Raw genomic sequence first — 23,560 nt, forward strand, 5'->3', positions numbered from 1 at the left:
GACATGTGAACTTCTATAAATTCCACCCACACAGACATATAAGCCACCTCAACATTCTGATACACTTAGAAAACTAGACCCGAAAACTTTTAATTCATGAAAACAGAAAGGGGGGTGGGGTGAGTAGTACAGGTTGCATTTAATTAACTGAATTGCAAAAAGACAGCAAAACAGCTACATTTATTTCAGTGATCATAGACCTCACTGAGGGAAAAGGAGCTGTGACAAAGTTTTTGAGATAGAACATCTATCAAGATTTCCTGTGATATCTGTACACTTAATGTGTGTTAGTTCTGTAATGGAGCCTAATAGCATCATAAAGATGTATTTATGTTAACCATGATGTCATAAAATAAACAATATGAACACTAACCTCACGGTGAAAAAAGGAACATAAAAATAGGATAGACATGATAATATAGCTGTAAGAACAATATGTAAGATTGTGTGGGTGGACCCAGTACTATGTGCATCTGTAAATAAAATAACCTTGAGCTCTCATCACTCGTAAATCCCTGCCATAGACAATCTCTAAAGTAGGGAATAGCAAATGCTGAATTCCATACAGTAGACCTATGCAATCTGTCCAGCGGGTACAGATTAAGGGAATTCTGAGCTCTACACACTCTGCAACTGGAGCACATATGGCCCCTCCCTCAAATAGCAGTAGAGGTGCTTGCCTTTCATCTTGGGTGGGTGGTGTTGGCAGGGCACACCACACTAGTAAGCTCCCCATTAAAATTAATGGGGTAGTTCACACCTTTCAGAGCTACAGTTTCACGTTTTCTGCAAACTCAGGCAGACATCACAGCAGTACTTACACTTGGGTAACATTTTCAAGTTTTTCTTCACAACCTTTTAAAATGGAAGCTTTGATTCTGATAGAATCATATGATTCTAGGACTGAAAGCCCTAAGCACTCACCTATAACTACTGTGCCTTTTTCAATCAATATCCTTTTGTTACCCATATCCTGACCTTTCGTAGGCACTGACAATTATGGTTTCTACTAGCAGACCCAATGGTACAACTCACAGATAACAGTATTTACAAGTTAAGGCAGGCGGAAAGAAAACACATTTTAAGAGATAGTCCTGGAAAGCATGTTTCATTGGCAGTGACTCAACATGCGTGATACTCAAACTTTTGTGGAAAGCCTGTCTGTGAGTAGTTCTCAAAAGGGCAAACAGCACAGCAAGTTGACATGGTACAGTGTTCATGTCCCATTCCCCGTCAGTACCTAGCCTAAGCCAGGGAAGCTAATGATCCAACCAGTGGACCAAATTTGGTGATGAATCCTGGTCACATGCCCCCTGAAGCATGTTGCGCCTATGCTAAGAAGATGATGGTACAGAAGGTAGTAAATTACATAGTGTCACTAAAAATAAAATAGTATTATTCCATAGGCATTCTTTCATCATTTCTAGAGGTACTCTTCATTTTAAATTCACATGCTATAGACTTATAAAAAAAAGCAGCTAAAATTACCACCTATTTTAAAGAAAACTGCCCTGTAGTTCATTATGCAATTTCATTATAAAGAAATGAAAAAGTGCAACAGGGAGTCAGAAACATGATTTTTAATTAATTTAACAAATGGCAAAAATGTAATATATAGAGTTTGATCAATATAGCCCTGAAGGACAAATACATGACATCTGGCCTACTGTTCTCAGAGGCCAAAAATTTAAATGTGTAATTCACAGCAGGTTGACGCTGGAGCAGAATCTAAATTGAGATACACAGGTCTGCATTGCCATTGCTTATTGTATTGGTGCAGCTTTCAGCTGATCCCCACATGTCAGAAGGAAGAACAGAGGACTGGGAATCAAGTAACTTGAGCTCTGTTCCAGCTCTGCCACTGATTGGCTTTATGACCTTGGCAAGCCTCTGTTAGCTTTTACAGATGAGGGAAATAAGGTATCACACCATCCAGACACAACCTTCCCACTATTATTGATTGTCCATACTGGACACATAACATGTTTTTAAATTTAACTGTACTTAACATCTGGGGTTGAGGGGGATCTGGCTTTTATATTTGTTTGGGGCATACAATCAGGCAGCTGTGGATTGCTTTATCATTTATGATTACTGAGAAATTACTGTACTGCCTTTATACAAATGAGAATGCTGGTACAAGGAACTGCATAACTAAGAAAAGAGTGTACAGCTATGATCAGAAACCCTATCGTATACTGTTGACTGGTGGAGATAATTTCATTTCAGTTTAGTATACTAAATGGGATAATTTAGAAATTAAAGATAGGCTACGCAGACAAAAAATATAAAAAAGTATCAGCTACCACTTTAAAATGGTCAACTAGAATGCAGGTAAAGAAACTACATTTTCCAGAAAAATGTTTTGGCTAAGTGTTGTCTTCACTGTTACACTCATCAGAATATTTATCCACAAGTTTCTATCTTTTGTTTTAGTCAGATATAACATACAACAGTATGGCCTAACATTTAGCTCTGCATATACCTACACATTTGGAATGACGACACTTTTCAGCAGGCTTATAAGTAAGCATTTCAGTGTTAGCTGTTCCAACTTTGCACTCCAGCACATGCACCTGTGTATTTACACCAAAGTTACATTAACATTTCCTGTCCTTCGTTCCTGACAAATTAGTACAAACCTTGTAACAACAATGGCAATTTGCCATAATGGCTGTAGCCATTCAATCATTTCGACTTAAAAGAAAGTTCATTTGTGCCCCTATCTAATGCCCTAAACCTAATACAAAATGAGTCTTTCTTCTACACTGCATCTTTCACAGGTTAAACCATTTGAATGTAGAACCTGAAGCTCAGGAGTTGAGGGAAGTGAGACAAATATATTATACCCAGGATGGGTAAGGAATGGTGTCCCTAGCCTCTGTTTGTCAGAGGGTGGAAATGTATGGCAGGAGAGAGATCACTTGATCATTACCTGTTAGGTTCACTTCCTCTGGGGCACCTGGTATTGGCCACTGTCGGTAGACAGGATATTGGGCTGGATGGGCCTTTGGTCTGACTCAGTATGGCCGTTCTTATGTTCTTATACCTGCCACTGAATATGTAATTTTTTTGCCCCCTGTTCTATTACATAGCTCCCAAAATGATTCACACTTATTAACCAAAGCATAAAATCCCAAACACAGTAGGATTTAAGAGATATATCTAGCAACTGGTGGATGCCACCAGAATACCGGGAGGCTGTCCATACTATTGCAACACCATCATACACGGGCACTATATATCCTACCAGTTATTTAAAATAACAAGAAATCTTTTTATATTTCACTAGATTTTATCAGTACTGTTTCCTGCCCTATATGATACCTTATTCTGCACAACTGTAAAGATGCAGAGCCTAATATAATTATTAGACAGAAGTTAATTGTCTCAGATACCATGGTTATAGGTTTGGTGCAAAAATCTAGGTAGATTGGTGAAACTGTTCCATTTCAGAACAAAATATCAACATTTCCTGCAGAGCTCAAATTCCAATTTTTTTGTTTTGAACAAGTCATTTAGCTCTTTTCTAAAATGTTTCCAAGGCTCCCTGAGTTGCCTAGAGCCCCAGTAGACCCACCAGTCTCTGGGAGCCCTGCCTCTGGGGCAAACCACCTGGCAGGATGCCAAGGAGCCCAGAGGCTGGAACCACTGGGAGCCATGACTCCGATGTGGTCTGCCTTGCCTTCTGCCCTGGAGCTGAGGAGCCTGGAGCCAGAGAACTGGAAATGGTTTTTCCAATGGAAAAAAAAATCAGAATTTTCCAGCAAAACTGAAATTTTGTAGAAAGTCAATTATCCATCTGAATGGTTTTCCAGTGGGAAATTCCCAATCAGTTCTAGAGAACATACTTTCTGAACCTGAATATCTCCCAACCCAGGAACTCTTTTCTTTTAGGGGTACGACCTTTTAAAAGAAACAAAAAACTTTTGGGACAGAGGGGGGAAACTGTCAAAGTTAACCAAGCATATCACTAAAAATCAGTACCCTGGCTGGTGGTCACAGCACAAAGAACAGGCCAAGAAGACTTAATTATCCTCTCCTTCCCCTCCACTGAACTAACCTTTTCCCGCTCTACTCTTCTGCATGTGAAGGCCATGGAAGGGGTGTGGTGTGTGAGGGAAGCTTCCTCCATCACTACTTGTACTTGTTGTTAAAGGACTTCAAACTCTAACGCTCTGTCTACACTAGTAATTATCATAACATCTCCCACCATTATACCACCAGCCATGCAGCACTACCAAGGGCAGAAACCAAAGTAGGAATTCAAGTGTAGACAATGCACTGACATTTCTAAACACCATGCCATCTAACTCTGCTTTCAACACTACATGGCGGATGAAGTGCCTGCAGCAATTGAGGGTAGTGGTGGGGAGGTGCTGCCTCCACTAGCACCCCACCTTTCCTGCTAGCAGTGGAGCTGTACTAGTTATGTGCAATAGTGGGAATTTTTAAGAAAACTGATAATACAGACAAGGCCAAAAGGCCATGTCAATCACCTTCAATCAGCACTAAGTTCACAAAAAATAATCACTGTTTGAGCTATTGCTTAAAAACATGTTTTTTCCCCATTTTACATTGTGCTCTGAATATGGATTAAATCAAACCAATTAAAGAGGAGTATCGTGCTGCTAAAAGTCACGCAGTGTAGCCGTATGCTCTCCTGCTGACAAAAAACTTCTACCCTCAATGAGCAGCATTTGCATTGTCACCGACAACACGCTGTTCACACTGGCACTTGTCACAGCAAAACTTTTGTTTTTGGGGGGAGGGAGGAGGGGTTAACACCTCTGAAAGACAAAAGTTTTATCGTTCAATTGCCAGTGTAGACATAGCCTAAGAAAGAAGGGAATTTCCCTCCCCATGAATCACCACAGTCTGAAAGAAAGGACAAAACCCCTCCCAACTCTATTAAAAGGAAAGGCTATCCAGAAGTGAAGGCTAACCAGAAACTGAAGGGCAGTATCTAGGTGAGATGCTATCTGTGAAACACTGGATCCACTCTATGATAGAGGGCACACTGGGAAACTGAGCAAAGGCAATAGGTACCATATATTAGATAAAAATCCCTTTTCTAACATAAGTGTAAAATCTGAGGTTGCATTTTTGTTTATTTTCTGCATAGTTTGTGTGTGTTTGCTTCCCCTTAGCCATTTCATTTTGAATCTGTGGCTTTTCTGTTAAATAAACCTTTTTCTGTTAAATAAACTCCAAACAGGTCTCTGTTATACAAACTGTGTGGTGCATGTGGTTCCCAAAGTGAACTGATAACTGGGGAACAGATTTCACTCCTTTGGGGGTGATGATCGGTGTGGGAGGGTGGACGGGAATGTCCGAGCATCTGGTAGTTCAGAACTTGGGCTAGACCAATTTGGGGAGACATGGGACCAGAAGGGCTATTGGTTTCACTCTGCAAAGAGTAACTACGCTGGTGAAAGCCAGGGGTGAGACTGTTTGTAGACTGGTTTATGTTTGTAGACTGGCTACTGGTGTCAAGACTCTGAGCCATAGCAGCATGCCATTAAGGTCCCCAAAGGTATAAGGCTAACCATGAGAGAACCCCTTACTGGTCTGGGTAATCCCCAAAAGTAACTTATTCTTGAATATGGAACTTAAGTTCATAAGCAACTTAAGCACGTTTGAAAAATTTACCCTTTGTAATTAACCTTCTTTGACAACAGCTCTATTCCCTGATTTTTGCTGTTGTGCTAAGTGTGGGACAATAGACCTGCACTCACTTCACTTTGCCCTTCATATCAAATTTAAATTTCTCACCCTTAACCTTAAGGACCTAACATAAATGTGCTTTGGCATACTCCTTGAATCTTCTCCCTCATTTTTCCCACTCTAGTATCATTTGCTCAGCCAATGACAGCAGTCTCACTGCGTATTTCATTTCCTCCTTTCATAAAGCTCTCTTAAGTATGGAATGAATTTGTGATTTCAGTGCAACAGAATCCCCATATTTCCATCCACATCTCTGCTAATGACTCACTTCTTCTGGGAGGACCACAAATGTAAATAATGAAATTGATTAGATTTGATTATTTAAATTTTATAATCTTAGAGTGTCTCAACCGTACTTGAAATCAGAGAAACAGTATAGCTCCCAAGTGATAACTCTGGCAGTGAGTTTTCCAGTTTATTATTTCTTGTAACTTAAAGTAGAGTCACCATCCCGGTGCTAGATGCCAGCCAGCTGCAGTTCTATATACTCGCCCTTCAAGAATAAGATGTTTATGAGTTCAGCATTGCTTCAGCTGAGCATGGATCAATTGCAGTAATCCGTGGAACTGCAGCCAGTGGCTTCTACTACCATGGAGCCCCACTACAAATGAGTTGCCCCCGGCACTTACAGTGTTTGAAAATGGTGATTACAGCCACTGCCAACATTTATCCAGCCACCTGATTTTAAAAGCTAGCAGCCAACAAAGCGGCTTGTCCCACCATGAATTCCATTTTTATGGTGTTTTTAAAAGAATGTAAATCCTAACCTGTGAACATACCGGGATCTCTTTTAAAGTCTGCCTCATATTACACGTGTGTAAAAAAGCTTTGGAGTCAGTAGGAGAGAATTTTTTTTGTCATAAAATTATTCGTAGATCTGCACAGCAGATGTTCACAATTTTAAAGGGAACAGAGGCCTGTCTGTGGTCAGCCAGCAAGCTCTGTTTCAAGTGGGTAGATCAAGGCTCAAGGCAGCAACTATTTCCTGTCAGCACACTGGGTGACAGCAATAGCAGCTTTCGTGGGTTATACCCCAGTTAACTTGTACAAAGTCACTTTTGTGAGGGTCTGGTTCTGTTTCATAGCTGACAGGATAATAATGCTTAAAGGTTCAGTATCCCCTTTTAAAAGGTGTATGTCAACTGGTGCATAAAGTATTATTGCTTTCCTCTTACTGTGTACTTTTTTGTGTTTCTTTGCGAGATGACTGCGGTATGCCTTCAGAAAGAGGGAGCATACCTATCCTTTCATTACTATGCTAATTTAAATTTAGAGTCAAAGCCCGTTGTAGTGCAGTCCAGCCAGAGCATCCCCTTTTGGTTGAACTGGTAAAGCCTGCCCCAAGTTCCCTCCACCAGAGTATAAACAAGCCAAGACCAGCTTCAGGTAATAAATACCACCCTCCCTAGATGGTCTGCTTTATTGAACAGGAAATGTTTAACAGAAAACATCACATAGGCATACAGTACAGCTTTCTATCTCGACTTCCTGGCCAAGGGACTCAGTCACTCAGTCTATCGGTCATCTGTATTGAGTTCAGTATTCGTCTCCATTGAGGCTCTCCGTCTGGTTGCTCTCACCTCAGGTCTCCTAATGCCATCTGGGTAGAGATTTCCTCTGACGTTGGGGTCCACTGTGGTTTCTCAAGGGCTTCTCCAAATACTAGGCAAGCCCTGCGGGCAGTCTGTTGACAGTGACTCCCCTTCTCTGAAGCATTTCTTCCAGGTTCTGTGGTATGGTAGGCTCCCCAGAGAGCTCTCTCTTTCCAGGATCCTCCTTTAGGCTCTCTGCCCTAGGAGATTGTGTTCTGCTTAACGCAGGAGTCCTGCCCTAAGAGCTCAGCTTCTGCTGGACTCAGGCTCCCTGCGTCAGGAGCACAGATTCTGCCTAGCTCATTCTCCCTCCCTTGGGACTACAGCTTCATCAAATTCAGGCTCTACATCCTAGGAGCATGGCTTTTGCCTGTTTCAGGCTCCCTGGGAGCTCCCCTCCTCTGGAGCGTCCTTTCTTTTAACGGGTCTCCCTCTAACTAAGGTCCTTAGCCTTTTATCATGCCCAAGTGACTCCCTGCCTAACTTTTAGGTACTGCTATGATAGCTGCTGACTATCATCTAAACTCACTTCCTGTGATAACACAGGCCATAGCACTTTCTTGAATTAATTCCTGCTTCAATTGGAGCATATCTTTTAGAAAAAGCATCCAATCTTGATTTTAAAATTTCCAGTGATGGAGAATCCACCACAACTCTCGGTGAGTGGTTCCAATGATTAATTACCCTCACTGTTCAAATATTTGCAACCTTATTCCTAATGAAATTTGTCTACCTTCAATTTCCAGCCATTGGATCTCATTATACCTTTATAGATTGAAGTGCAATCAAATTTCTGTTCCTCATTTAGGTAATTATAGACTGTGATCAAGTCATACTTTAACCCTCTCTTTATTAAGTTAAGGAGTTCCTGGAGTTTCTTACCGTAAGGCATGTTTCCCAATCTTCCATCAACTTGTAGCTCTTCTCTGAACCCTCTCCATTTTTTCAGCATCCTTCTTGAATTGTATACACCACACTTGGACACTGTATTCCAGCAGGTGACATAGTGCCAATTACAGAGGTAAACGAGTTAGAGGATGCTATCTAATACTATAATAAGAGAAAGAGAGAGACAAGCAGAAAGAGAGAGAAGGGAAAATATAGGACAGCTGAGATGCACAGTGGCACTGACTGGCTATCTAGATGTGGGGTTTGTGTTAGCAGCTCTGCACAGCAATAGCACTAGAAAACAGAGAGAAAATGAATCAAAGAACAGATCAAGACTGGGAGTGGTAATGTCAGAGAAAATTTTGTTTGGAATTTTTCCAAGACTGGAACATAAAGCGGTATGAAACTTGGCTGAGGGGGTTTTCCTCACCCAGCCCTAACCACAGCAGAGGTGGAATATTATCTTTTGTATTTGCTGCATAGTAGACAGTTATCAACCTCTGTTTAACCATAAAGCCTAGGAAATTAACTAGCCTCACTGTTATTTCTCTCTTCACCATCTTTTTTGATTAAAAATTTAGTTGTTTAAATTTAAGAATTTCCCAGGATATTCCAGCAGCTAATTCTCTTGCAGTTAGCCGTTGCTCCTCCCTGGCTTTGGACCAGAATTCAGAGCACAGTTCCAGGAAAATATTTGCCCTAATAAGCCCATTATCAATGGAAGACTGAAATAGCACAGATATTAATCTTTTAGCCTGAGTGCATTCTATATAAAGGGAATCAAAACCCACCTTTAGTACACCAGAATGACTTTTGCTCCTAGCACATTTTAGAAAGACATTTGTCCTCAGCAGGAAAGCCCTCTGCAATCTGGTTACCTGCACCTGATGACCAATTTACCACTGGTGATTTTGGTGTCTCCCAAAATATTAAGGAGACATCTCAAGAATCCCAACCATCATGATATAGAGGCAGAGAGCTGCATGGATACAAAATATTCAGGAGAAAAGAATTAAATCTGAAAGAATTAAATCCCAGCGCTGGTAGCTATGCCCCTTGTGGAGATGGGTTTTTTAGAGCGCTGGGAGAGCTGTCTCCCAGCACTCTACCGCGACCACGCAAGCCATGTTAAAGAGCTACCACAGCAGCGCTTTAGCGTTGCCAGGGTAGACTACCCCTCAGAGAAGGCACCTATGCCATGGGGGTGGACCAACCCACGTCACTGCAAGGATCTTTCTAGCAGCTGGAAGAAGGTATAAAAAGAGTGAATGACCTCATCACTTGGCTTCTTTCCCCCACCCACATCTCAACACCTAGAAGAATGAATGGAAGACAAAGACTTTGAACTGGGGAAGATTAGTCCCAGGCTGGAAAGGGATCCAGTCTGTGTATTGAGGAACTGTAAGCTGACTGTACTATCCTGTTAGGGTGAGAAACTGTTTGATTCAAATCTTGCTTAGTCAAAATTAGAATTTAGACTACAAATTTATTTTTGTTTTTTAGGTAACCAACTTTAATCTCTATGCCTGCTACTTATAATCACCTAAAATCTCTGTCTGTGGTTAATAAATCTGTTTTATATTTTACCTAAAACAGTGTGGTTTTGGTTGAACTGCTTGGGAAATCTCAGCTCAGATTACAAAGGCTAGTGTATGTCCATTCCACTCTGAAGGAATGGCAAACTAATTAATGAACTTACACTGTCCAAGGAAGCGTTGAGCAGCGTAAGATGGCACAGTTCTGAGGTGTAGGGCTGGAGCTGGGGGGAACTGGCTGGAGCCCCTCTATGGGATGGTTCATGAGTGGCTAGGAGATCATTCATGTAACTCAGTTGCATGTATCCTTGCCTGTGAATGGCTGAGTAAGTACAGTGCCTGTCAGAGGTTTGTAACTTGACAGTAGCATCACAGTGTGAAAGACAACTCAGGCTGATGGGTTTGGAAGGCTCAGAAATCCCACAGTCCAAGTTGCATGCTGGGGATCCCATCACAGACACACAATCCTGTGAGGGAACAGAGGTGAAACCTAAAAGGAAAGAGGGGAGTGAAATCTGATAACTGTTGTATTAATCCTAACAAATGGCATAAAAGACCACTGTGGAATACACTGACAATGATCCAACACCACAAAGGAGAACACACAGTACAAAACCTGAGGCCAAACTGTTGAAAAATAAATAAATAAAATGCAAAAAAAAAAAAAAAAAGCATAATAATCATACAGATGGTTAGGCAGAAGAGTCTCCTGCAGATGAAAGAGTTCAGTTTTGTGGTTTGGCATGTTTTACTTTTTAAAGTAAATTTCGATTAAGCTGTGAGCAAGTAGGTTTAACCAAGACGTTTCTCACTGTTCATCTGGTGAGTGAAGGTGTGAAAAAGTAGCAGTGGATGTGATGCAAATTTTCCAGTCATTAACTCAGAGTTGCACCTAACTGGTGTTTAAAAAAAACAAAGCAATTCCTTTGGGAAATAACATAAATATCCTATTCTGAGCCAGAGTACAGGTTGGGAACTGAGATAGGGAACTAGGACCTAGATTTCAGTGCTTCACCTTTCAATATTTCTAATTCTGACATAAACATGAATCCTCTAATCATTTCACCAAGCATGCAACACCTCTGCTCAGTAAACATTTATCACATCTTCTGAATCTCCCTTGCAACTGGATTGTTGTTGCTTAGTATCCAAGCTGATGAACAAAGCCAGGCCACATTTCTGCAAAGAAAATTAGTCCCTGCTTGAAGAGAGTCATAGATTGAGTTCTGCAAAACACCAAGTTGAGTATATCTTCTGAACCGTAGTTGAGATTTCCAAAGGGACCTAAGGGAATTAAGTGCTCAACTCTCACTGGCTTTCAATGGCAGCTAGGCACTTAACTCCCTTAGGCCCCTTTGAAAATTCCAGCCCCTCTGCCTCCCTCCAGCTGAAGGTTCAGAAAGGTTTCTATTTTGTCATCCTTGAGTCTCTGGGATTCAGGGTGTTGGAAACTCTTTCATGGAAAAGGAATCAGCATTGAATCTGCAGATCTAGCAAACTCAGTAGCTAGATTCCTGAGTTAGATTTGTGGTGCATAGTTCTGGCTGACCAACAACTGATTTTCTAGTCCCATGGGCCATTCCTGATGCACCTTCATTTTTGACCAAATACTACAGCTCAACTGTCACTGTAGACAGAGTATCCCATGAAAACAGTCCCTTAGTTAATTACTCAAGTAAAAGATAAAAGGATTGATGCCACATTTCCTCATTGCATGGAGACACCTTGAAATGTTAAATGTCCACTAGTAGTGGTACTCACCAATGCCAATAACAGGTGGCGCAAAACAAAAAGCAGCTTGGACCCACCTCATTAATTTTAAGTGTCAACAATCTATCTGGTGTTGCACAGTACACAAAAAAAGACAAGAAACTGTCCCAAAGAGTTTATAATTAACAAATATCTCCAGGCTTTCAGAAATGGAGACAAAACATGACAAAAAGGAATGGGGTGGAAGTTCTATATGGAATGCCCATTATATGGGTGCTCAAATCTCAGCATCATAGCCCTTCTTTGTAAAGTTGCAGAAAAATTGTGTTCCACAATATTAGCATTCATTGTTTTAAAACTGATGGGCCATTGGCTATAGCTACAGTTTGAGCTGGGAGTGCAATTCCCAGCTCGAGATGACACACTAACACTAGCTCTCATTGAGCTAGCACACTATAAATAGAACATAGCCATGGCAGCGAGAGTGGCAGGAGAGACTAGCTGCCTCGAGTGCATGCCCATCCAAGACCAGAAGCTCGCACTGGGAATGGCTAGCTCCTCCCTCCATAGTGCTGCCACGGCTAGAATCTATTTTAGCATGCTAGCTCAATGAGAGCTAACACAAGTATGTCTCATCAAGCTGTGAATCACAATCCCAGCTCCAAGTGTAGATGTACCCTGTGTCTCAGTTATACCACTCTGGCAATGTAAAGAGGCCAGCTGGGTATAGCTGGCTGAGTCATGCAAAGGGGCCTTGTTATAACTGACAGGTTTCAGAGTAGCAGCCGTGTTAGTCTGTATTCACAAAAAGAAAAGGAGGACTTGTGGCACCTTAGAGACTAACCAATTTATTTGATCATAAGCTTTCGTGAGCTACAGCATCCGATGAAGTGAGCTGTAGCTCACGAAAGCTTATGCTCAAATAAATCAGCTAATCTCTAAGGTGCCACTAGTACTCCTTTTCTTGTTATAACTGAGAAACCCATTCCCACAGCTTCTTGTGTCCCAAAAGCGCCAGCTGTCCCCTGCTCGGCTACCATAACCTCCAACTTCCTCATCTTTCCAACATCTTCTACAACGCATTTATGCATTTTCAATGCAAAACTTTATGACACACTAAAAATTGATATTTTGGAACCAATAAAATATGAATGGAATTTAATATCAAAATAAATAACACAATGGAGACTGTACTGATTGCATTTGCTATTTGTTTTCAAATTTCATTTCCTAAAAACACTTTTTCTACTCATACATGTTATAAAAAAATCACATCCCTAACTCAAATAGTTATACTAGGAAAGCTTTTAAGAATATATCAGGCCCAAGTCACAGAGAACAAACTTGAAGTAAAAATTTTAATATTAATCAGTACTCAAACACTGGTTTCAGAGTAACAGCCGTGTTCGTCTGTATTTGCAAAAAGAAAAGGAGTACTTGTGGCACCTTAGAGACTAACCAATTTATTTGAGCATAAGCTTTCGTGAGCTACAGCTCACTTCGATTCCTTTTTTGTTTTATTTGTTTTACTGGTCTAAGAAACCTAACAACCATTCCATCCTGAAAATGACCACTACTATAAATTTTAATATTGTAACATCACATTTTAAGGCCTTTAGGTGGTTAATGAATAATGAAGAGTAAAGAAAATCCTGTGGGCAAACAGGGGTGTACACACCACTAGAAGAAATAATACTTTGCACTCGTACAAAGCCTTCCATAGGCTCTTGCAAATATTCATTCTTTATGTTAACAGGTACACTTTATGGCCAGTCCAGTAAGCTGAACAGGTCCTAGAGCCATAAAGCATGGGAAATTATTTTAAACACTTAAAATCTGTCAATTAAAAAGCAAATCCTCAGCATTTTGCAGAGTTTCTATTTCACTAGATCTTTAACAAAATAAAACAAAAAACAACTGCAGCTAGCAGCAGCGACTAACATGTGATACTTCATTTAGCATAGTCAAAAAATTAGCCGTTTTGGTAACATATCATTTTTTAAAATAAGTTCATGAAACTTGCCGGTTGTACACTTCTCTCCCCACTTCCTTTTTTTAACTTTGTAGGCGGCAGGCATTGAAAGTGATGTAAAGGTTAAATCCACCCACATCATAGCCAGCGAGGTGGCAAAGGACCAAGAATTAGACTAGCAGCCAGATGCAAGACCATTTCCTTCCTCGTTATACACCCCATGCACTGCAACTGCTCAGATTTCCGTTTGGGCTATGGCTTGGCTATCCTCCTGCTAACCACATGCCTGCCCCACCTTCTCTGACATCCTTGTTCTCAAAATGTGATCTGCATATACAGGCTGTACTTTAGATGAACTAAATGTATGCTAATCATGTTTAAGATCATGCTATCTACATATTTTAACACACAAATATCTACTACCTTGGAAAAAGGACACAGCATTCACAGCTGCATTTAACCAGTGCAAACCCCTTAGAAATTTAACTATTAATCTTGATCCAAGCCCTGCATGGTACTAATCACATTCATATTGAAAGAAATTAGGATTGCTGAAAAAACACCCCACAGGACCAGGCTCTTGTGCCCAAAAATTTTAAGACTGGGTTAGAACTTGTTTTCTTTACCACATGCAAAAATACCTACATTTTTTAAAATCTGCATTAATACTGTACATACTTTTAGTACTGATGAAAGGAACAGGCTGATGTAACTGTGTCTTAAAAGAAAGCAACCCTGACTACCCAAGCAATTAAAACAGTGAGAATGACAAAGACAGGTATTAAACATGCTAAATTGACGCTTCTTTAAAGATTTGTGTATGAAACTAAAATACTGTTTGCTACAAATTAACTCAACATAACTTCAGGTGTCCCTGCTTTTTTGACCTACTGTCCAATTTGGCAAGTGATGCTCCCTACTCTCAGATATTATAGTGATCGGCACCACAGTTTAAGCTAGATAGCTATGAAGATACAAGCTGAGACACAGGTCTCCATATACCAAATTTGTTTTCACCAGGAAGTAGTTTGGTGATTCTAATTTAATTTAGAACAGTGAGCTTTGCTGAAAGCACTGTGCAGCAACATAGCAGGAGCTGATAAAATCACCAGAACAGTTTTTCAACTGTGCTCAGTGGCTCCAATGAAAAATACAGGAAGTACCAGGTACTGAGCTCTTTTGAAAATCTGGTCCACTGATTTTTACCCAACAGAAGCTGAAATGTAGACTAAACAAACATGGCAAATGAGTTATCTTCCACTAAGGAGTAAACCATCACTAAACAATTCTTAAGTGTCTGGGCTCCTGAAATGCAGAAGCCTTGGGGGAAAAAAAAAAAAGCTTTGAAACTAGACCAATTTTTTGGCTGAAATTTTTCTTAAAAGCAAATTATTTTAAGAATTCATGCATATTATTCAATGTGAGAATATGCACTATACTGTGCTTAGTTGCAAGAGGTAGAATGAAGTATTTTTCCTCTTAGTCAAATTAAAATAGAGAGCTTCAATAAAATTAAAAATAGTGAACTCATGGCTGAAGCTAGCATTTTTCATTAAAATTAAGTGCGAGGATGTTTCTGTTATCTGTGGAATCAGCATTTTGACTTTCAAACTCATGAAGAAAGAAAATTACAGGAAGTTTAGGGTGTATCTGTTCTGGGCTCTCATAAAAGAACTGACTGAAAACCAAACAGCATCTGATTATTTGGCAACTTTTGGATTTACAGTAGTTTATCTTTTGAAGATAAAAATGTTAAGATCACTTTATTATTCCAGCTACCATTTGAAGACAAACTTATTTTTAAGTCATTCCTTATCTGTTAGGCAAAATCAGTCTCCTCAAGCTACAGAGGCAATGGGATAAGAGCCCAAAAATAAGACTAAAGTCTGTTCATTTGTATGTAGACCTGTCAGTTAATCGCAGTTAACTCATGCGATTAACTCAAAAAATTCATCGCGATTAATCTCAGTTTTAATCGCATTGTTAAATAATAGAATATCAATTGAAATTTATTAAATATTTTGAATGTTTTTCTACATTTTCATATATATTGTAGTCTGTGTTGTAATTGAAATCAAGTGTATATTATTTTATTACAAATATTTGCACTAAAATGATAAAAGAAACAGTATTTTTCAATTCACTTCATTCAAGTACTGTAATGCAATCTTGTCATGAAAGCACAATTTACAAATGTATTTTTTTTTGTTATATAACTGCACTAAAAAACAAAACAATATAAAACTTCAGAGCCTATAAGTCCTCTGGAATGGTAGCTGAAGCATGAAGGGGCATACAAATGTTTCGTATGTCTGGCATGTAAATACCTTGCAATGCCAGCTACAAAAGTGCCATGCAAATACCTGTTCTCACTTTCTGGTGACATTGTAAATAAGAAGAGGGCAGCATTATCTCTTGTAAATGTAAACAAACTTGTTTGTCTTTGCGATTGGCTGAACAAGAAGTAGGCCTGAGTGGACTTGCAGGCTCTACTACTTTATATTGTTTTATTTTTTAATGCGTTTTTTTTTGTTACATAATTCTACATTTGTAAGTTCAACTTTCAAGATAAAGAGATTGCATTACAGTACTTGTATTAGGTGAATTGTAAAATACTATTTATTTTGTTTTTTTACAGTGCAAATACTTGTAATCAAAAATAAATGTAAAGTGAGCACTGTACACTTTGTATTCTGTGTTGTAATTGAAATCAGTATATTTGAAAATGTAGAAAACATCCAAAAATATTTAAATAAATGTTATTCTATTATTGTTTAACAGTGCAATTAATCGCGATTAATTTTTTTTAATCACTTGACAGCCCTATTTGTAAGGTAACATATCAACAAGCTAACTATAAAAGATCAAACAACCATAAATGAACACTCAGTAACATTTAACGTTTCAAAAGCTGTAAGTTATTTAGTTCAGTTCACAAAATGTCCGAGGTGTAATGCATTCCTAGATCTCAGCCAATTAGAAGGTGGTGTTCAGAGTAGTTTAGCTTGTTGAGGTTTTTGAAACATTTATAGTTACATTTTCAAAAGCACGTAAGTGAATTAGGAGCTTAAATTCCATTTCCTAAAAGAACTTAGGCACTTAAGCTCCCAAGTCCCACTGTCTTTCAATGAGACTGAGGCTAAGCACCCACATCATTTAGGCAAATGGGATGTAGATACTTTTGAAAAGTTTACAATTGGTCTGTTTCTCCTTACTTTTAGCATCTACTGCCCCAGAACACAGCTCTCAAAGATTCACCAAGATATTTTGGAAAAAAAAACCAAACACCTACAAAATGTAAACCTATTTGGTTCTATACTGTGTAAGATTAACATCTGAAGATACCAGAGCAGAGACTCAGCTGGTATAAACTGATCCATAGACTCCAAGCATTTCAGTGTTGATCAGGTTCATTTCATAATTCTTTGAAACTTCACATCATGCATCACACCAATATGTCACAGCTACCAAGAACCTTTTGGAACAAGGAGCCAATCCAAAGGGAGTATTTTGAGTTATTTTCATAGTATATTGCAAAGTTTCTATTATAAACATTTAAGTATTAAATTATGAATCAAATTCAAAGCTGGTATAAGAACTGATAGCTAATTGAAGTTAATGGATCTGCAAATGCTTGTACCAGGTCTGAAACTGACTTGATTTCTTTTCAACAATAAATGAAGAAACGATACAAAGTCAAAAGATTTTGCAATATCCATATTTTTTCTGTAGAACATCTTTAGGTCCAAACAAAAATGTTGAAATAATAAGTGAAAATTTAAATAATTTTGAGCTATTGCAGATCTCTTTCTAGAAGTTCAAGAATATTTAACCCAGAGATGCCTTTATACAGTGCTTCATTAAGAAGCTCCAATTATGCTTTCAGTCCACAGATGTGGGTAAGTACTTCTCATTAGGTGCTCTGCACTCCCTAGGACTCCTAAGAGCCCCTTGGACGTATAGTTTCTGAAGTAAATATAAAACCACTGACAATCCTGTGCGCCTTTTTTCATGCTGCTCTGCAGGCGAGAAGAAAAATGAAGCTGCTAAATAATTTTCTTTTATTGTACATGTTTAGTTAGGCCCAGACAGTTTAATGCAATGCATTCTAACCATACAGCTTGTAACTTCAGCTGCATTTGCCCAGGCCAAAACTCATAGGACTTCACTATAAACTTAGTTTTTGGACACATCAGAGAATGGAGAGGGCAGAGGGGAACAAAATAAAAACAAACAAAACCTTAGCTGACCAAACATAATAGTTGTCTTAAAGCAAATGCTGAATGTTTCAAAAAAAAAAATCTGGCTTTTCTGCTTCACGTATACCTTCTCCTGAGAAAGTCCATAAGGGTCTAATTTTCAACAACAGTACCATTGTTAATCTACAATCAGAAAGTCTCTTTCTCAGCCCCACTTCAGTCTTTACTAGCAATGATGAGCAACACCATTGTGAATGGCTATATCTTTTCTTTCAAGCTTTTAGCTCATTTGCTTCAATTCTTGCTCTAAAGACATACCTGAAAACATTCCTCAGCATTAATAAAGCCACTACTTGGACTCCAGAACATATTTAAGACAGATGCAATGGCTTAAATAAATAAAGGCACCATGTTTTAATTCAACCCAATACCAAAGTCAATTACAAATATGTCACACTCTGACTTTTATTCAAGAGTAATTCAGAACCCCCTAAGATCTCTAGCAGGATGCACAAAAAGCTTCTTGAGTCAGATTGGCAGCTTTAGCAATCTGTTGGGTGAATCCAGCAGTTGGCTCTAATGGAACAGAAAGTTGCATGTTAAGGAATCCCAACGTGCTATATCCTTCCCCTCTGTCAGATGATCCAGAGAGATCAGAAAACTACTAAATTGTACCCACAGGTGTGGTATAAATATACAGTTAAAAGTTACAATCCAACAGTCATCTCTGAAAAGATTCTAAATCCAGTCAACTCAGAAAGAATTTTCTAAGATAAGCAGCCATATGCATTATGTTTCAGGGAGCAATATTGAGCTGTTAGGGTCCATGTAGAGATAGAGCCATTATAGCTTGTTCTGTCAAAGATCTAACTGGGCAATTGTTGAACAGGCTCGGATCTGAGTTAAACTATATTGCTCAGAGTCAAAAACAACATTTTAAAAAGTACTTACTAAAAATACTATTTGCATAATTTAAACTAACATTAAAAACCACTCAGATAAGTGTTTTGACTTATAAGGTTCAGTAAAGTTTTCAGTTTATATATCTCCAGATCAGACTGCAACAAAATTTCATAAATGGATCTGATTTAGAGGTCCTGTAGGATTCTTTTTAATCTGCAATTTTTTCCAGTTTCCAAAGCAGCATATTAAAACAACTAAGTCCTTTAATATTAATTTATGTGTTTCGTCCTGTGGCTGTTAGTGTGATTCAATTACATATATGGCCATAAGAGTCTAAAAACTTGGCATCTATTGGGTCAGAAGGAAACATTAAAAAACCCCTCTATAAATGTTTATAATCCATGTAATAATGTGTCTGAAAATGCATATCTACAGTATACAGAGTATACTATTTAATCCCTTAATTACCATCTCCACCCTTAAATTACAATAAAAATAGTGTACAAATATCTTTTAAACAGAAGTAAATGCTGATCTACAAAAAAAGAAATGAAAACTAAATTAATCCCAGATTTCTGTAATGATTACCCCCACTAAAGAGGCGGTGGGGGCAATTAGCAAAAAAATAAATATTAACTAACCTTTCAAAAGGTGTTTTTCACCATCGATTGTGCTCTCTTGGTACTCTCCAGTTCCCTGAAAGTAGCCCAGAACATATATTCTGTGACATTATAAATACCATGAAGTATATTGGGATTCAATTACATTTATGGTATTTGGAATGTCACAAAATGATGCACTGTGGGATATATTTAGTGAACCAGGAGTACATCACAAAGGGGAAAATAAAAATTAAAATGAAAAAGCATTTTTGTACTGAATGCCTCCACCAGACTGAGAAGAGAGGGCACTCCACCCAGAAATCTGGGATTAACTCACATGACACAAAATGGAAACAGCTGACACTCATGCACAAGAGAGAGGTGAAGTTTGAATTTCAGCTTGCATCCTGAATTCTTTGGCTTTTATCAGTTTAAAAATCAGACTTTTAACATAAACATATGTATTTAGAATGCTATTTCATTCATTTCTTTAATGGGCAAAGTTTGCATGGCTCAGAAACGTATTTCAGAATTCCCATCACAAAACGAATCTATTAAAATTGCAACTCTCTCATCATGAGCATTGCTGGAGAAACCACTTATCTGAACCACCCAGGTCAGATTCTCCTAAAAAAACATCTACAAACTATTTGCAACTGGACTCAGATCATTGTGGAGCACTGGAGTAGATAAAGCAATTGCTTTAAAAGAGGAAGGGGTTTTTTTTTCTTCAAAATCATGAATGCTATACAGACAACTACATGGTAGTGACAGCATGTTAGAGGGCCTCCACTTTGCAGTTCAGTGGTTTAATTTCCCAATATATGGCACAATTAGTTTATCTCTATAAAATACAGTAGTGTAGCAGAAACAGCTGAAAAGTGCTGAGCACTGAGCGCAGACACAGATGAAAAGAGCCCCTCAGTACAGGAAATGGCTGGAAACGATATACTGTAAATTAAAGCCAATTTTCCTGCATTTCCTGAAGGATTGCTCATCTCAGAGATTCAACAAATCTCTTATTAAAGGCCCAGAAGTGAAACTATAATTTTCTTGAAGTTTATTTACTTTTTCAAAGAAAATAAAAACAAAAGACAGACAAGGCATTCATAACAAACTAAATCCCATAATAAATAACAGAATCATCCTGTGAATATTAGAAAAGAGCTGGCTTGGTTTTCCCATTTCTTTTTCCAACTTTCAACTCATGCAAAAACAATATTAAGAGAGAAAACGTTAAGGCCCTAATTCTACTCTAATTGAAATCAATGGCAAAAATTTCAGTCATGTCAATGGTATGATATCAGGGCCTGAGATAAAAGGAAATTTGACACAATTTTCAATCATCATCATCTAGTTATAGAATCTATCAGCACCATCAGACCTTGAAAAAAAATGATGGTACTGTATACAGCCCTTAGGGTTGCAGTGGGCTTAACTTTTTTAGCAGTTCATTAAGGACTCAATCCAAAATTCATTTGAAGTCAATGGAAATATTTCAATGGGTGTGGGATCAGTCCTTAAGCCATGGGCCTTTTTCCCCATCATTTCCAACTGTGTGTTGTGATCATGCATCCCACGGCTGAACTGTCAGAGGCATACGGTATTTCTCAACTCATAAGCCTCTTCTACTGCCAAACCTAACGTCAACACCAAATATTCCATTGGTAACTGTTTTTCTTTTACCATTTTTACTTGATTAACAATCTGAGACTAACGTTTTATTATTGCAGGGCAGGACCACCAAACATGTATGAATGACCCCTATAACCACATCCTTTCCAAAACAGAGTTGAGCAATCCCCATGCAACTTTTTTTCAGACACGCTGATGTATGACACCATTGGCACTTTACTTTGTAGTTCTTTATAATAAAATTATTGTCCTTTAGAACAAAATACTCTGTTTCATATTTCAAACCTATGATTATCTGTTATTGTGCATTTCAACGGTTTCCACTGCAGATCTTAAAGGAGCTCTATGGATTCCTCTCTGTGTTATGCTTACCACTCCAGAGGCTGTATGTCTGTCTTTAGGGTTATGGCAGTGGGGAATGCAATTGAGTTTACACTATGAAATCTAACAAACAAGGGTGTATTCATCTCTTGAGCCACTTAAACCTAGTAAAATTAAAAACAAATGTCTTCCTGCTATAACACCACAAAAACCAAGCCCAAAATATGTGCTTTTTAATGCACGCTAGGACAATCTTTCACTAACCACCCATTAGACGTCTTATAATACTTAGCACACACATTCTTCTACAAACTGGACTGATTTCTTCCACAGTTTAACTTGTTTTTGCCAAAGACACTTTTAGTTCAGTGTTGGCCACCCGCCTAATGAAACAATCTCTTTTAAAGCCTAGTCTGCTGTCTTTAGTTGCACAAGATGCGTCGTACTTAAAAACAAGGATAATGCAACCTGTGTTTAAGCCTTCAAAAAATACTATTTTAAAAATATCACCAGCAAAAGTTAACTAAATATATACATACATATATATATACACACACATTATTTATATTATCAGGGTGTAATGTTACAACTAAAATCTCCTTAGGATAGAGGATTTTTTTCTCTTATTTAAATATGTATGCTAAAAGAAAAAGTGAAATAGCTTCAACCTTCTCAAGAGTAAGGTCATCACTATGCAATAACCATACACTCCAAAGGCATTTTTTCTAATTACAGGCACTATTATTATACTTTTAATGGGTATATTAAAACAAAAGATTTAATAATATATTTCTATAATTTCTATTCAGTCAAATATCTGTTGGGGTTTTTAAAAGTATTTTTGCCTTTAGTTTCTCAAAGGACAACTCTGATCAGCACCAAGTATCATTAGTGAATGGGAAAACACAACTAAACAAGCCTTTCTGTCTATTGCGTTAGCATCACAGATTGAATCACAACTGAAACAAGAATACCTGTGTAAGAAGTTGTCCAGGTGCCAGATTATTGATCCAACGAGTATATCGTTCAGTAGAATCCAATGGCTCTCTCCTGACTTGGCAACCTATAATCTAAAACAAAATAAAAATCACAAACTGTCAAACCTTAGACATTCAAGCATCAGTAAAAGCATCTGAAGTTAAATAATTACACACAAAAATCCCTCCATTACACATTATTAAGGTTGCAAGGTCAGGCACTCAGAAGTTAGGAAATGCCAAAATTACAGTTACCTTGCAACCTAAATTCATCCCCCATGTGTGTATGCATTATGATACAGTCTTTAATTTACATTAACACATACTATTTTTCTCAGTCTCAGTTCCAGCTTCCACCCCCTCTCCTTCCCAGGCTACCTGTCCCAATCTATTCTTCACCCGCCCATGTCCGGCTCTTGTCCCCTCTGCATTTGACCCACACAGCTTCTTCCTCCAGGCTGCCTGAGCTTGGCGGGCGACAGGAAGGGAGGACATCATGGAGAGCACAGGACAGGCAGTGTCCATGTTCCCAGTCCAGGTGCCCAGACCAAGCATGGCCTGCAGCAGCCCAAAACTGCAATTGCAAGGAAAGCCCCGCACCATATGGACAGAACCTTTTGGGAATATAACTGTTAAAATCTAAGATTTCTTTACTGAGCATATGGACACTGTGATTTTTCAAAGACTGATAAGTAGGCCTACCAAATTCACAGCCATGAAAAAAGGTGTCACGGACCATGAAATCTGATCTCTCCCTGTGAAATCTGGACTTCTGTGTGCTTTTACCCTATACTATACAGATTTCACAGGGGAGACCAGCATTTCTCAAATTGGGGGTCCTGACCAAAAGAGAGCTGCGGGGGGGGGGGGGTGTCACAAGGTTATTTTGGGGGGGACGGGGGGTCGCAATATTGTCACCATTACTTTTGTGCTGTCTTCAGATCTGGGCGGCTGGAGAGTGGTGGCTATTAGCTGGGCATCCAGCTCTGAAGGCAGTGCTTCACCAGTAGCAGTGCAGAAGTAAGGGTGGCAATACCATACCATAGCTTCTGTGCTGCTGCTTGCGGCGGCGGCTCTGACTTCAGAACTGGGCTCCTGGCCAGCAGCCATCGCTCTCCAGCTGCCCAGCTCTGAAGGCAGCAGAACCACCACCAGCAGCAGCGCAGATAAGGATAGCAGTACTGCAACCACCCCTACAATAACCTTGCAACCCCCACCCCAACTCCTTTATGGGTCAGGACCTCTAAAATTACAACACCATGAAATTGCAGATTTAAATAGCTGAAATCATGAAATTTACTATTTTTAAAATCCTATGAATGTGAAATTGACCAAAATCCTATGACCTGTCAATTTGGCAGGGCCCTACTTATACCTTGACCAAATAGAGGTGGATTTTCACAGGGATGGCAAAAGACATAGCTCTTCCACAAAGGTCATCCCCCTGCTACATTTCAGTTTCCTGCTCCAATGCATGGGGGTACTTGAGCTTTTCAAAG

The 23,560-nt window shown here is 38.9% G+C and overlaps 1 protein-coding gene across 5 annotated transcripts in view; it reads right to left on the minus strand.

Moving 5' to 3' along the window:
- Window positions 1-23,560, minus strand: part of QTGAL (queuosine-tRNA galactosyltransferase) — a 296,108-nt gene that overhangs the window by 184,270 nt on the left and 88,278 nt on the right. For all 5 annotated transcript variants that reach the window (XM_073311998.1, XM_073311995.2, XM_073311993.2 and 2 more), the window contains one exon: window positions 22,059-22,154. In XM_073311998.1, the coding sequence (XP_073168099.1) occupies window positions 22,059-22,154 (96 nt within the window). The remainder of the gene's footprint in view (window positions 1-22,058; window positions 22,155-23,560) is intronic.

The sequence above is a fragment of the Lepidochelys kempii genome, chromosome 14 (assembly GCF_965140285.1).
Source record: "Lepidochelys kempii isolate rLepKem1 chromosome 14, rLepKem1.hap1, whole genome shotgun sequence".
Taxonomy (NCBI): domain Eukaryota; kingdom Metazoa; phylum Chordata; order Testudines; family Cheloniidae; genus Lepidochelys; species Lepidochelys kempii.